Below are 13,696 nucleotides of genomic sequence, written 5' to 3'. Positions count from 1 at the left end.
CTCCAAAGTACTGAGATTTGAGTGAAACTTATTATTTTTTACACTGATTTCCAAACATAAATAAATATATAAAATATATAAAATAAATAAAATAATTAAAATTATACTGAAACATATAGATATTATAATATATTTTGTTTTGCCCCCCCCCCCCCCCTTGATTCTTGGTCTCATGATAAAATTGGGTTTCCAAGAAATGATAATAGTACACAAAAACAAATCCAAGCTCTGTTGCAGAATTAGTTGTGTAGTAATAATTTTCATACTTTTTCCCCTGCATATCTCTTCAAATCGCCAAAAAGTGACAAAAAGAAAAAGGAAGAACGCTGCCTGTTTTCGTTGACTGACTGTATGATATATCTAAATTTATCTGTCCATGAATTACTTCCCTATAATAGTTACAACTGATATTTTTATTGAGCCAAAAAAGATAATATCGTATGAAAATAAATCAATATGTTATATGTGCAGTATGCCTCTGGTAGCATTTACTTAAACATATGGTTATATGGAAAGCAAGTACTTTATTAAATATTTTTTCAACAACTTATTGTATCTGTACTATTTTATCGCATTTAGAATTAAAATGCTCATTTGAATGTCTTAATCTAACTAGCACAATAAAGGGTTAGCAATTAAGCTGGGTTTTTTGTCGTTGATAAATTGGAATTCATCCTGAGTGTAAATGCATGTGATAAATAGGAAAAAAAATCTTGTTAAGCTTTTCATAAAACTTTATTTCTTATTCATATGATAGACATACAATTAAAGTCTGCTCGAGTGTAACACGATTCAAAAAGAGATAGACATCTATATTGAAACTGCTTAATCAAATGATATGGTGAAGAGATTTTATTTTACAAAGTGTCAGATCTGTAAGAAAAAAAAAAGATCAAGACATTTTGTATCGCAGTTACGTTAATGCAGCACTCATATCAGTATTCGGGAAATTCACATTTTTCATTGTTAAAATTTACCCTTAAGGCTGGATAAATCGGAAAAGCCATGGATAAACATTTAGTATTATTATTCATTATATATCAATGAGACTAAGCTATATGAAGCATTCCACTACGACGCCATCACGTCTTATCTATAGATAGATAAATGTCTTAATGAAAAGTGCAAAGTTCAACATTAATTTCCTTTTGTAGAAATAATTATGAAAAAAATATCTCGCAGTAATGAAAATGCCGCTAGATACTCTCCTGTCGCAGAAAAAAATACAGTAAAACACGCTTACAACGAATTGACGCTTACAGCGAAGTGGTTTTCATTCCTCGTGGCTATAAAACATCTTGTAAAGTCAAGGGATATAACGAATTACGTTTTCAACGATTGATTGATTGTATGTTGTTTTACGTCCCATTCCAGAATTTTTCAGTCATATAGAGACGTCACCTGTACCGGTGAAGGGCTTCAAATTTTGACCTTTACTCGGCACTCAGGACCATTGAGCAGTGAAGGATCTTTATCGTACCAACGTCTGCCGTGACACGGGACCTCAGTTTTTAAGGTCTCATCCGAAGGACACGCAACTTTCACTTGAAAGTGCCGAGCGCATGGCGAAGGAACAGTTGCTGCCCATTTTTTATCGACTTAGGTCAGTCGGCCGGGATTCGAACTCACGACCTCCCGATCACGGAGCGAGCGCTCTACCGACTGAGCTACCTTGAACGGTACGCTTTCAACGAAGCAAAATCCTCCGTCCCTGGGATTTCGTTATAAGCATGTTTTACTGTACTGTATTCCACACTTTCGCATGAAGTCTTACCAAAAATTTTAGCAATTTGTAAAGAAGATCGAAGAATTTTCATCAATTCATGTTAACTACATGATTCTAGCGCACTTTCCAACTACTATAGAATACAAGCTTTCAATATCGACAAAAATCATGTTTCAAAGAATGCAGCGCTCTGTTGAACTTTTGCATCTCTGTAGTTGAGGACGACAGAGAAAATGCTGATCTGGATTTCAAAACCTACCTGTCCTTATTGTAAGAAAAAAAAATGATGAAAATCAATCAGCATACATGATTTTTAAACATTAATTCCTTATAAATCGCACATGATATTCACTGTATATTCTTTTAAACTCCCATTTCATATATTTGTTTACATGCTTTCTCGTTTTGTTTTATTTTCACCTGGCGAATATTTGATCAAAAGATATGATGCCATAGGCTAGGAATTTAACCCCAGTTACAAATAATTCGTTTTTTATATCATGAAAAAAAAATCATGATTTAATTTGTATTGGTTTGCATGTTTCAATTTATTTCTAGGAATTGAAATAAAATTTCAAATAATTATAAATGTTTAAGAAATCGTTATCTCTAAAGTTCACGTCATAGAGCCTACTATGATGTCATGTTGTATAGACAAGCCAGAATATATTGGTATAGCCTTATCATACCTATGTACGTCAATGTTGCATCTTTTTGCAATATTGATTATCCTCTTGTACCATCTTAACGCGTTCAAGAGGATCTTCAATACTAATTGTATTGAGTTCCTTCCTGCTCTTGATTCTTCTGAAGTATAACAGGACATGATAGTAGATTTTCCGCTAAATGGAAATCTTTGGCAAAATAATCATTTCTTAGGTGACTAAGCACATTGTAGAATGTCCTTCCATCCGTCCGCCGAAATATGGCTGAAATATTGCCGACTTGGCGTTAAACAATAATAATCAATCAATCAATCCATCCGTCCGTCTGCCTGACTTTCTGTTTATCTGTATGTTCAAATTGTTTTTGTTTTTTGTTTTTTTTTGGAATGATGGGCTTTGGACTTAGAACTAAAATTTTAAGGGGAAATAAACAACAAAGTGGTGTATTGGTATTGCGTATGCAGTACAATTAAACTCTGTTATAGCGAAGTTTAGGGGACCTGTGATCCGTTATTTGTGATATATGAATAATGAATTCGTTAAAATATAAATTGAAAATTCGCAATATGCATGCTTTCCTGAAGTTAGACAACCGAATGTGTTCAAGAAAGAATTGAATACAAAACTTACATTTGGGTACAAAATTTTCAGATGAATTGAATTTGGAATACAATAACTTATGATTAATATCATCTTAATATTTTCAGTTTTTAAAAAGTTCTAAAGAATTCGTTGTAAAACATGTAAGCCATTTTTAACTTCTACGGTAAACTGAATTATATCATTTTATCCGTTATAAGTTCCTGGCTGTTCAATTTTACAAGAAATTGTTTTGAATTTTGCCGGGTAAACACAAAACTTCGCTACATCCAAAAATTCGACTTATCTGTTCTCCAATAACGAGTTTTACAGTACTCATAGAATGAATTTTGAGTATTCTTATGATGGTACACATACTGCATTTCTTTAGATTAAGAGATAAAAAAAGATCTTTTTTACCTGTGCATGTATTAAACGAGAATCTTGCAACCAAAGATTTCAGGCACATGTGTTTTCGAAAGATGTCGTGTTATTTTGATGCTTACTTTTAAGTAGAACTTGCCGGACCATGTCGCACGTAATTCGTTTAATATGTAAAAATTTGGGAATATAACATACCCTCGTTCTCACGTTTTCTTGTGCTATGCTGCAATTCTATATCAAGTACGTGTAATAATGCAAGCAACCTCATACTGCCATTTTTCTCAGTGAAAAATTGTGCACCTTTTAGAATAAAAAAGGTGGCTTTTATACTATAAAAGCATAATCAAACAATAAAAAATACAAAGGTTCTCATTATTATGTAATGGAATATACCAATTTCTTTAGTGTAGTGGAAAAGTATGTATCGGGGAAAAATCTAAACGATGCCTCGGGTTTCAACGTCAAAACCATTAAAAATATCTACAAAACAAAATATGTTACATTACACTAAATCATTATAAAACTAGAGAGGAAAGGTTTATTCTTAAAGTTTTTGACTGATTGATTGATATTCAAAAAAAAAAATGTTTTTATGTTTACCTTTTGACAACACCTAGCTGTACACTATTATATGTCTAGCCTTTTTTAATTTAGTTTACAGAATATTCCATAATAGCCATACCTATTAGCTGAATTACTGTATCACAGTTTCGAATAAATGCAGTTCATAATAATTTAAAATTGTACGAAAATTACTTTAATTCAACAAATGCGATCAAAACGTCCAATTAGCAATGAAAATAGGTAAATTAGCTATATTTCTCACCACATTCTAGATTTAATAGTCCTAGATATATAGTTAGGAAACTAGTATCAAGTTACATATGCCTATGAAAAACTGAACAGGGGATAGAAAACTCGTTTTCGAAATGGTTTCTTTTCGATTGTTCACTGCAGTTCTCACTCTAACATTTTATTTTGACTTCATTGAAGGTGAGTCTCTCTCTCTCTAATTGCACGGGCTTTTCAGTGACTTAATATATACAGTAAAATAGCATTAATAAATTAAGTATACTTGTTTATACTTTTAACAAAAATTACGTTTTTTTTTTTTAAATTCTAGCCACCCATAATAAATGTGCTACTGAAGTTTGCATGGACAGTAAGATTGATATTAATAAAGAACTGAGAGAAAGAATAAATTTTACATCTGGACCAGAGGGATTCCGAGTTCGCTTCAAACCCGGGCTCTTTAGTTTTGGATGCAGGTTGGTTAAATCACAGAAGTTCTATTTTTTTATAACGTAGTTTTCCTATCAATCAATCCTTATTCTTGCATTCTAGTCATATCAATACTTAATTTTACATATTGAAATTCAATGAAAAAATATGACAGGAATGAATGATGTTCTAAGCATGTGTGCATTTAATGCTTTATCATGGATTTAAATAGTTAATAGCATTATTTGATATCTAGTGTATTGGCAATAGAATGACTCCCACTTTTTCTGATGGTTCGAGTATTTTTTTCCATATACTCATTTACAGCAATATGAAATTTCTGTTGCAATATTGTAATTAACTCTTTCTCTGATAGAAAAAAAGAACGTTTATAAACTTCCGTTGCTTATATTTGCGATTAAAGAACTATTTATAATCTTTGATTAAAGCAAAATTACATTATTGTCGTCCTGTACAATATTAATTTCTTCTATAATACTATACATTACAATGTACAGAAGACATCTTTCTTCTGAAAATTTAATACTTTCATTTAGTCTTATTGATCATAAATATTTTAATTACATACAGATTTATCATAACAACACATTTTAACAGCAAAATAAAATGCTAAAAAAATTCAGCTTTACGTAGAAAAGGTGAATAAGTGAAAAATGAAATCTTATGCTGCTGAACTTTCTTATTTACCTACATTAACATACATGTATGTAATAAAAATGAAGATGAAGAACAATGATCGATCTAAAAAAAAATCTACAAACAATACAAATCTGTAAAGAGTAGAAACACGGACCCCCAAAAATTACCGAAGTGGCATCAGGTGTGGAGGAGTAAACATCCCCTGTTGACCGGTCACACCCACCGTAAACCCTATGTTCTGATCAGGTATACGGAATATTCTGAAGTCAAATTTATTATAAAAACAAGGGCCTAACAATTGGTATGAAATATTTCAGTCAAAATACATGTACGATCAAATAACAGATTTAACTTGTTAACAAGGTCAATATAACGACCAAAGTTTACGAAATACTGACTCGAAATAAGTTTATTGAAAGCCCTGTAAGATTATTTTTTTGACGTCAGTATCCTGCCTCGAACTCAGCGCATGCACTTGAGTATTGAATAGGTTCAGAGATGTAAACAAGATGTGCAGTTTGGTTCTATTATTTGTCCTTAGTAAAAATTACTGTCTGCTACAAGAAAAGACTCCGAAATTCGAATGTGTGCTTCCTCAAGAAAATTGTCATCATCAACTACTGCCTTGTCTAAAATTTTGTCTCGAGTGATTTAGCAGTTTTGTTTGAATTTGATTTTAACTCCATTTATTTTAAAGGAGAGTTTTCAGGATAATGAAAATTGCATTCAAAGAGCAGGAAAAGTTTTTCATTATTCTACATAGTCTTAAATTTGTGTCCATAATGTAAAGAACTTAAAGTAAAAAAACAATAGTTTAGTTGGAAATTGATAAGGAATTTTACAGGATAACTAGAACTTTAAAATATATCAGTGAGATAATCAAGTTCATATATTTCCTCTTACAAGTACAGGTAGTACTAACTTGATGGAACTCTTTGTAACTCTTTTAGCTACTTTTACATGTACAAGGCTTGCGTACCCACGGGGTTGGATCCATGTATTCCCATAGAGTATCGAAACAGAGTGAAGGAATTTTTTGAAGCTTATGAAAACATCGCATGTACCAAAGCTGATAGTAAGTATGGTGATTCTTAGATCATTTGAATCGTCCGCGTGGAGCAGTGGTTAGAGCGTTTGTTCTAGAGTCGCAGAGTGAGGAGTTAATCCTTACGTCGAGGGTTCGAATACAACTGCGGGACATGGAGATTGGTCCTTCGTCTGAGATTGTATAAACCGAGGTCCCCTGTAGTAGTAGGTGCTGGCATGAAAAAAGATCCCTTACTGCTCAATGGCCCTGAGTGCCGAGTAAGGAACTTAATTTGGCGTCTCCTTATGCATATTGGTGCATATTGGTGAAATTTTTTTGAGAGGGACGTTAAACTAAAAACAAAGATCATTTGAAAGATAGGTTGTGAATTGTAATAGCTGTATTTAATATTTTAGTATTAAACTGAACTAAGGTAAGAAAAAATACTTTCAATAAAGTCAATGCTATTTTTTTAAAAAAAATGTCTTTTTGGGAGACATGATGATCAAATTCAATTTAATTTACACTTTCATTGATATCAAAAGAAACAATTGTCTTATTGTTAAAATCAGCAGAACTAGGAACTCTCAACAGTTTCAAAGTATAATCCAGCTTTATTTTTCTATAAAACATCATGCGTAGAGATTTTTGATATTGGATAACATTGGCAAAACAGTAAGGTAATATACATGTATTTAGATACAATTTATACCTACTTAAATGATCAAGCAAGATTCAATTTCAAAACATACATACATGTATATGTATCAGTACAGCAAAACTGAAGGGAAAAAAATAGAGTAAGACAGGGATCCAAAATACAGGTTTTTGTAATTAAATGATATCTACGAGGGTTGTCTCAGAAAAACGCGAACTTTTCAGCTCCTAAACTACCTAACCAAAATTATTCATTTTTTGAACATTTTTGGGAAATAATATTTTCTTTATTTTGACTTAATTTTATGAGGTTGTAATAGCATATGCAAATAGAAACGCCATTTAAAGGGTGTTAAATATCGGTGGTCGGCGAACGGCATTTTTTTTTTCACTTTTATAAATGGCATTGCCATTAATGTTTCGTTTATTTCCAGATTGTAAGAAAATATAATATGACGAAATTTACATCGATAAAAATGCTATGATCCGTAGTACCAATATGTGAAAATTCATTAATATAACATAATAAACGGCAACAATATGACGTTAAATGTACAAACATTTTCCGTTAAATATTGTCAAAAATGGCGACGTCGGACGTTTTTGCGGCGCACCAGTTATAATTCAGTACTGTATTGAGTATATTATGACTCCTGCTCATTTTGAAAAAGAGATGGAAACAATGGAAGGACACAAACAGGTGTGTCGGACACTCTTTTATAAATGTACCTGGCACAAGAGGTTCAAGGATGATTACACTAGTTATCCGAAGGTAGAGGTGCTTTGTAGACCCTCCAAAAATAACAAATTGAAAGGTCGGAAGCATGCTGTCATACGTGGAGATTGAGCTACTCTAGAAGTTCATGATCGGGCTGGGAAGTTGTCTTTTAAAGAATCAATTTTACGATCTTTGGATGCTTATAGTATGTCCAAGATGGTTAATTTCCATACCAAAGAAAAATCGAAATAAAATCTTTAAAATTCTAAAGAAAAGAGGCATAATTCCTGAACATATCTACAAACGCTACATGAAATATATGGAGATAACGAACAGTATTCAAGCTCAAAAGTCCATTAAACATTACAAAATAGGTGCAGAGCAAACATGGATCTCCAAAACATCAGAGGTGGGATCAGGTGCCATGGAGGAGTGAGCATCCCCTGCCGACCGGTCACACCCGCCGTTTGCTCTTTGTCATGATCGAAAAATAACGGAAAAATCCGTCGACAATTCAGTGTGTAAATAATGGCCTAACATTTTGTATGAAAAACGTCAGTCAGCATTTGACTCAATGATAAATTGTATTTGCTGACAAGGTCATTGTATCGACCATAGAACTTACGAAATGATGACTTTAAACGAGACTGCTGATATTCTTGTTTCATCAACTTGTTTGTCAATAATTTACCTCGTTTTAGAAATCGTACATACGTAGAGTATGCTCTTGCGTATCGAATCATCTGAGAGATATAAACCACGTATGCAGGTGATGAAGGTATATTGCTGCATAAGTAAGGGAAGTTGACGATTGAAAAGTTAAAGTCACCACGTTTATCATAAAGCTTGGTTGTTAGATTACCATTAACGTCTTTTTCAAGTAAAATATCCAAATATGAAACAGGTGTGTCACACTCTGTAGTATCTTTTATCTCAAGCTCACCGGGATATATCGTATCGACATAAAACTGGAAATAACAATTGTTAATTGACAATACGTCGTCGATATATCTAAATGTCGAGTTGAAGGCCACAGCAAGCGTTTTCTTCTTATCACGTATAAGATTTTTGACAAATTCTGCTTCATATGAATACAAAAAAGATCTGCTAATAACGGGGCGCAAATGGTACCCATGGGAATTCCAATAGATTGTTGGAAGACCTGGTCTCAAAAAACCACATAGATATTGTCAATCAGAAACTCAAGCATCTTTTTAATGTCAACTTCAGAGTATTTGTGTGTACAATCAGAATGTTTTTTAACAAAATAATTTTGCAAACGACCAATGACAAGGTAAGTAAATCTACGAGTTCCAATTTTATTGAAAAAGCAGCTGTCAATGATATCAAAAAGCCTGGATTTTAATTTATCGTGGGGAATGGTTGTGTATAAAGTTGAAAGTCGTCAGTTTTTAAGCTGTTGATTTTGGTAAAATCTTGTGATTTCAAATTTTCCAAAAGTTTTTTGGAATTTTAAGTATCCACATCTGATTTACACCACTGCTCGAATATATTGTTGCACAACACTCTTGAAGTTTCCCCTTCACTACTGTTAATATCTTAGTGAGGAGTAAAGAAAGAGGCTTGGTTGAACATTTACTGGAGCCCGCTATGTATCTTTGTTTGTAACGATTTTTATGAAGTTTCGGAATCCAGTATAGATATGGTAATTTAAATTCATTTTGGTTGTTTGGAATATTAAAAATATTCAAAACTGACAATGATTTTGAAGAATTTCTTCCTTAGAAAGAGAACTATGAGTATAAGTTGGATTACCACTTGTAGAATTAAATCCAAGTTCCTCTAAAATACAAGCCTTACAAACACAGACAATGTTTTTACCTGCTTTGTCGGCAGGGACCAGTACATACTGATCATGTAATCTATCTAATTCTTTTTTCACTTCTGGATTATTGAATACAGAAGGATAGATAGTTCTCATATTGCCCCTCAATCTTTTAATGCGCGATTTTAACATACATCTGATACATTTAATCCATTCTGACAAAGTGTCAAGGTCTTCTTTTTCATGTCTTGCCCATCGCCTTGCGTAATCCTCTACAGAATCCATAATATTTATGACATTCCGACGCCAGTTGAAGGATCGGGGTTCCCTATATTTAGGACCTTTTAAAATTAGTGATCTAAGGTCCTCATTATTAACTATATTTACGTCACCAGTAATAACGTGTCCAGCAGGACTTTAGTTATAGGGTGAAGAAGAAATGAACACGATTGAAGATTATGTTTCAGATATTCGATATCCAGGCACTGTAAAGTTTTCTTGTAATTAAAAAGTTTGGAAGCAAAAGTCGATGTATATTTGTAGGAAATACAAGGTATAGTCTTTAACTTGAAATATGGTGGAATACAAGACTGGACCCTTTTGTGATTAAGAATATTACTTATATTAACCGCGTCAATTCCTTTGTTGGCATATTGAAGTTTAAGGAAAAAACGGACTGTTTTAGCTGCTTCTTCTTCAGTAAAACGTGGGGGTTTAAAAAGCCTATGATTTGCAATATCCATAATCACAGATCCGAGCCTATATTCTGGTGTCGAGGAATCAAAAAATGGATTTTCCTTGACCTTTTCAAGAAGACTATGTAAAAGTTTCAAAGGGACAGAGTAAAGTTTGGAGCGAATATGATGTAGACCTTACTGCTGATTTACGTAAGGTAATAATGAATCAAAAGGGACATCGTGTATTAAAGATTTATTGTAAGACCCATGTCCATGACTACGCTTACGTCTCTGTGTCTGGTTAAAAAGTCCCATCGCATTTACACTGTTACACTGTGGACTGGAAAGATTTCCAATACTATCGACATTGTCATTACATCCATAGGGAAAGGCTGTCCCTAGTTTTCTAAACCAAAATTCCTCTCGTTGTCTACGGAAAGGTGTACTCAGTGATGGACTGTTTGTATGGTAGTATATTTTTTTCTAGAATTCTAACTTTCATTGACAAAATTGAACGCTCAGGTATATTAAAGTGCTTGTAGAGAAGCTGCTGGCCCCCGTTGTTGATTTGAAATCTATGACCCGATATTCTTTTATGAAGTGAACCCTTGGTTTCACCAACATAAACAAGTCCACAAAAATTACATTCTATTCCGTAGACAACATTAGTAGATTTGCAGTTAAGATTTTCCCAAGTTTTGGTATAGAAGCTGTGTCCAGTAAGATTACTGGTGAAAGAAGTGTTAGTCATCAAAATGTCACACGCAGGTAGGTCAAGGCTTCCCGTAGAATATCACAGTGCACTCTGTGCCTTCACATCTCTGAACTACCAAAATATGACGTCATAATGGAAAATGACGACAGGTCACTGCAGACTTGAGATGTTATGACGGGGAGAGTGTGATGAACTTTACACTTTATTTCAAACTGCATGTAAAATACTAGATAGCTATTGCAAAATTCACGGGTTGTTAGAGGTTTCTTAAGTCTTATATGTCCGAATATTTTAAAATTACACCGCTTATCTACCCTTGATTGAAATTTAGCATATTCCAAATGCTTATGAAAAATATACTTTTGAAATGTACTCTGTTTTATACCCGTGGTTGGAGGTAGAATTTATTTTGTGTGTATAAAAGAGTCTGACGCAGGTGATTAATTAGGATTAATCTGAGAATTTTTGTGGAATTCTGTAAGAAGAGGTTGTTCTCTAACTGAATCGTGCTTGGGAAAAATGTGTGTTGGCTTTGTTTTAATACAGATTACGATATTGTGTGGAAAATACCCTCAAATTTGTAGGTAAGTTGAATTTCTCAGGAAATATTTTGTACCCAAGTAATACTATGACTTTTCCCAAGCACATTTCGGATACACAAGGATACAATGAGTTTATCTATATAACAAAATGTTAATAATTACTGTGTTAATCAGCTGTGCCGAAACAATTTATATGAAACACTTCAAAAATTAATAAATAACCGTCACGTGATCAAAAAAGGCATGTGATATCATAACAAATGTGTTAATATATAGCCGAGGAAACCCTCTATATAAATTGGAAGTACTAAAGTTCAATACTTATAAATTAAAACCAAAACCGACCTCGCATTGACATATTATGTTTTGAGCACATTCTAAAGCTTCGGAAAGCCTCAACATAGCTGTGCAGGTTTTACAGTTTTTCGCAGAACATTATGAAATAGAAGACATGGGATCGGAAAAGGAATCTTCAAATATATCTCTAATAGAAACCTTACATTCTTTCAATTTTTTGTATGAACTAAAGGTTTTATACCAAAACTGGTAATCTGAAGACTGTATATATGACATATGTTTAATATCCCTGAGGATTATCCGAGGGGCACCGAATGAACTCCTTGAGTCTGTGTCCCTAATAGACTCAAAAGAGTGACGCCTTTTTATACTGGGCGACGCGTCTGCCAGTATCATTTCGTTATTCTGTGTACTTATGAATGAATAGATACAGAACGACAAGTATCCTCGGGGACAGACTGTCCACCAGCAGAGATACATGTTCAGTGGTAAAAATGAAATATATGAAGATAACGAACAGCATTCAAGCTCAAAAGTCCATAAACATTACAAAATAGGTGCAGAGCAAACAAGGACCTCCAAAACATCAGAGGTGGGATCAGGTGCCATGGAGGAGTGAGCATCCCCTACCGACTGGTCACACCTCCGTGTATATTACGTTTTGACTTCGTCGGTGTTGCGCCGACAACTATTATGTAAGATTCGTTTAACTAAGAGGAAAATATTATTTATTGAAATATTTTGTTGAAATTTCTATTTAATATTCAAAAAAATATTGATAGTGATGCATGCCATTTCTTAACTTTATGATATTAGTGGAACAAAAAAAATTGAAATTCTTCACGTTTTTCAGGGACAACCCTCGTATATATGAAAATTTTAATTGACAAAATGTATAAATATTTAGGTTTAAATAATATTTGTATTTGAAAAAAAAATAATATTGAGCTGTTTGAATAAATTCCATGTTTGTGCTACTATTTTATTGCCATGTTCAATTCTTTGCAGGGTTGGACAAATTGATTGACTGTATGAATAATGAAAAAGTCCAGAAAATGTTTTTTGAGGACCTGGTGTTTGAAGGTTTTTCTCTTTTGACTAAAATGAAAACAAATGATTCGGACGTATGCAGGTTAATAATTGCTTAATATTATCATGTCTCTCATCATTATTTGTCGAAACTTATGGAGCCTTGATTTGAAAGTTTCACTAAAAAATATATAATTTCAGTGAAATGAAGTCGGGTATCAGTGCCACCGTGACAAAACTCTCGGCTTATTGTGATCATGATGGTCTGCGAGCTTTGCTACAGTACATGAACGAGTTGGCAGAAGAGTTACAAGATGTTTTCCAAATGGTTGAAAGTAGATCGGAATATAAAGAAATTTGCTATGACGAGTTTATGGAAGTGACATCAACAGCCCAGAGTCCCCTTACCCGACGAGCTTCAGTTGTAGAGACCTCCAGGATCCTTCGATCCCTGATTGGCCTCTAGTTTCAGCTCTTTGTTTTCTCATAAAAGCAATCAAATAAAGAATAAAAATTAATATTGCACAAGATAAGTGTATATTGTCAATTTGTATTTTAAGAATGGGTTTACGGAAATTACTAGTTGTTTGCAAAATATCTGTCTCTATTACAATTGCCTAAAAAATCTTTAATTTTAATAATTAAACAAACAAAAGTCTTAAGTCCGCCATTTTTATGTTATGATTTCAGATATGATGCCATAAAAAGCACAAAAAATCGATATGTCCGTCTTATAGATGTTCGCTCCTGAGATTTTGGGCAAATTTTTGTCTTAACCCCTATTTAAAAAATTCTACATAAATGTTTAGTTCTTACAATAAATTTGGATTTTATAATGCCAATTAAGCTATATCTAGTCAAAACCCAATGATTTATGTCCTTACCAAAAAGCATCAAGCGAGGAACTACATGTATATTTTGTGGCGGAAAGTTCTTTTCTTAGAAGAAAATGATCATTTTTTTTATCTTTCGAAGTATTTAAAGAATTGGTAAGTTTGGATTCCTTTTTTTCT

General features: G+C 33.1%; 1 protein-coding gene across 1 annotated transcript; it reads left to right on the top strand.

Moving 5' to 3' along the window:
- Positions 1 to 4,241: 4,241 nt before the first annotated feature.
- LOC133203822 (uncharacterized) lies at positions 4,242 to 13,216 on the top strand. The gene is made up of 5 exons (XM_061339607.1): positions 4,242 to 4,347; positions 4,478 to 4,622; positions 6,186 to 6,310; positions 12,663 to 12,786; positions 12,885 to 13,216. The coding sequence occupies exons 1-5, from the start codon at positions 4,284 to 4,286 to the stop codon at positions 13,147 to 13,149; spliced, it is 723 nt and encodes a 240-aa protein (XP_061195591.1). The 5' UTR covers positions 4,242 to 4,283; the 3' UTR covers positions 13,150 to 13,216.
- The last annotated feature ends 480 nt before the right edge of the window (positions 13,217 to 13,696 follow it).

This window comes from Saccostrea echinata, unplaced genomic scaffold, assembly GCF_033153115.1.
Source record: "Saccostrea echinata isolate AGI-Se365-2 ecotype Australia unplaced genomic scaffold, CSIRO_AGI_Sech_v1 ptg000052l, whole genome shotgun sequence".
Taxonomy (NCBI): domain Eukaryota; kingdom Metazoa; phylum Mollusca; class Bivalvia; order Ostreida; family Ostreidae; genus Saccostrea; species Saccostrea echinata.
Note: the sequence above shows the minus strand (reverse complement) of the source record. Positions and strands in the feature narration are given on the sequence as shown.

Excerpts from the sequence above, each read along its gene's own strand:
- LOC133203822 (XM_061339607.1), top strand. The coding sequence starts at position 4,284 with ATGGTTTCTTTTCGATTGTTCACTGCAGTTCTCACTCTAACATTTTAT. Across the intron at positions 4,348-4,477 it reads TTATTTTGACTTCATTGAAG|CCACCCATAATAAATGTGCT; the intron begins GTGAGTCTCTCT and ends TTTAAATTCTAG. Across the intron at positions 6,311-12,662 it reads CGCATGTACCAAAGCTGATA|GGTTGGACAAATTGATTGAC; the intron begins GTAAGTATGGTG and ends AATTCTTTGCAG.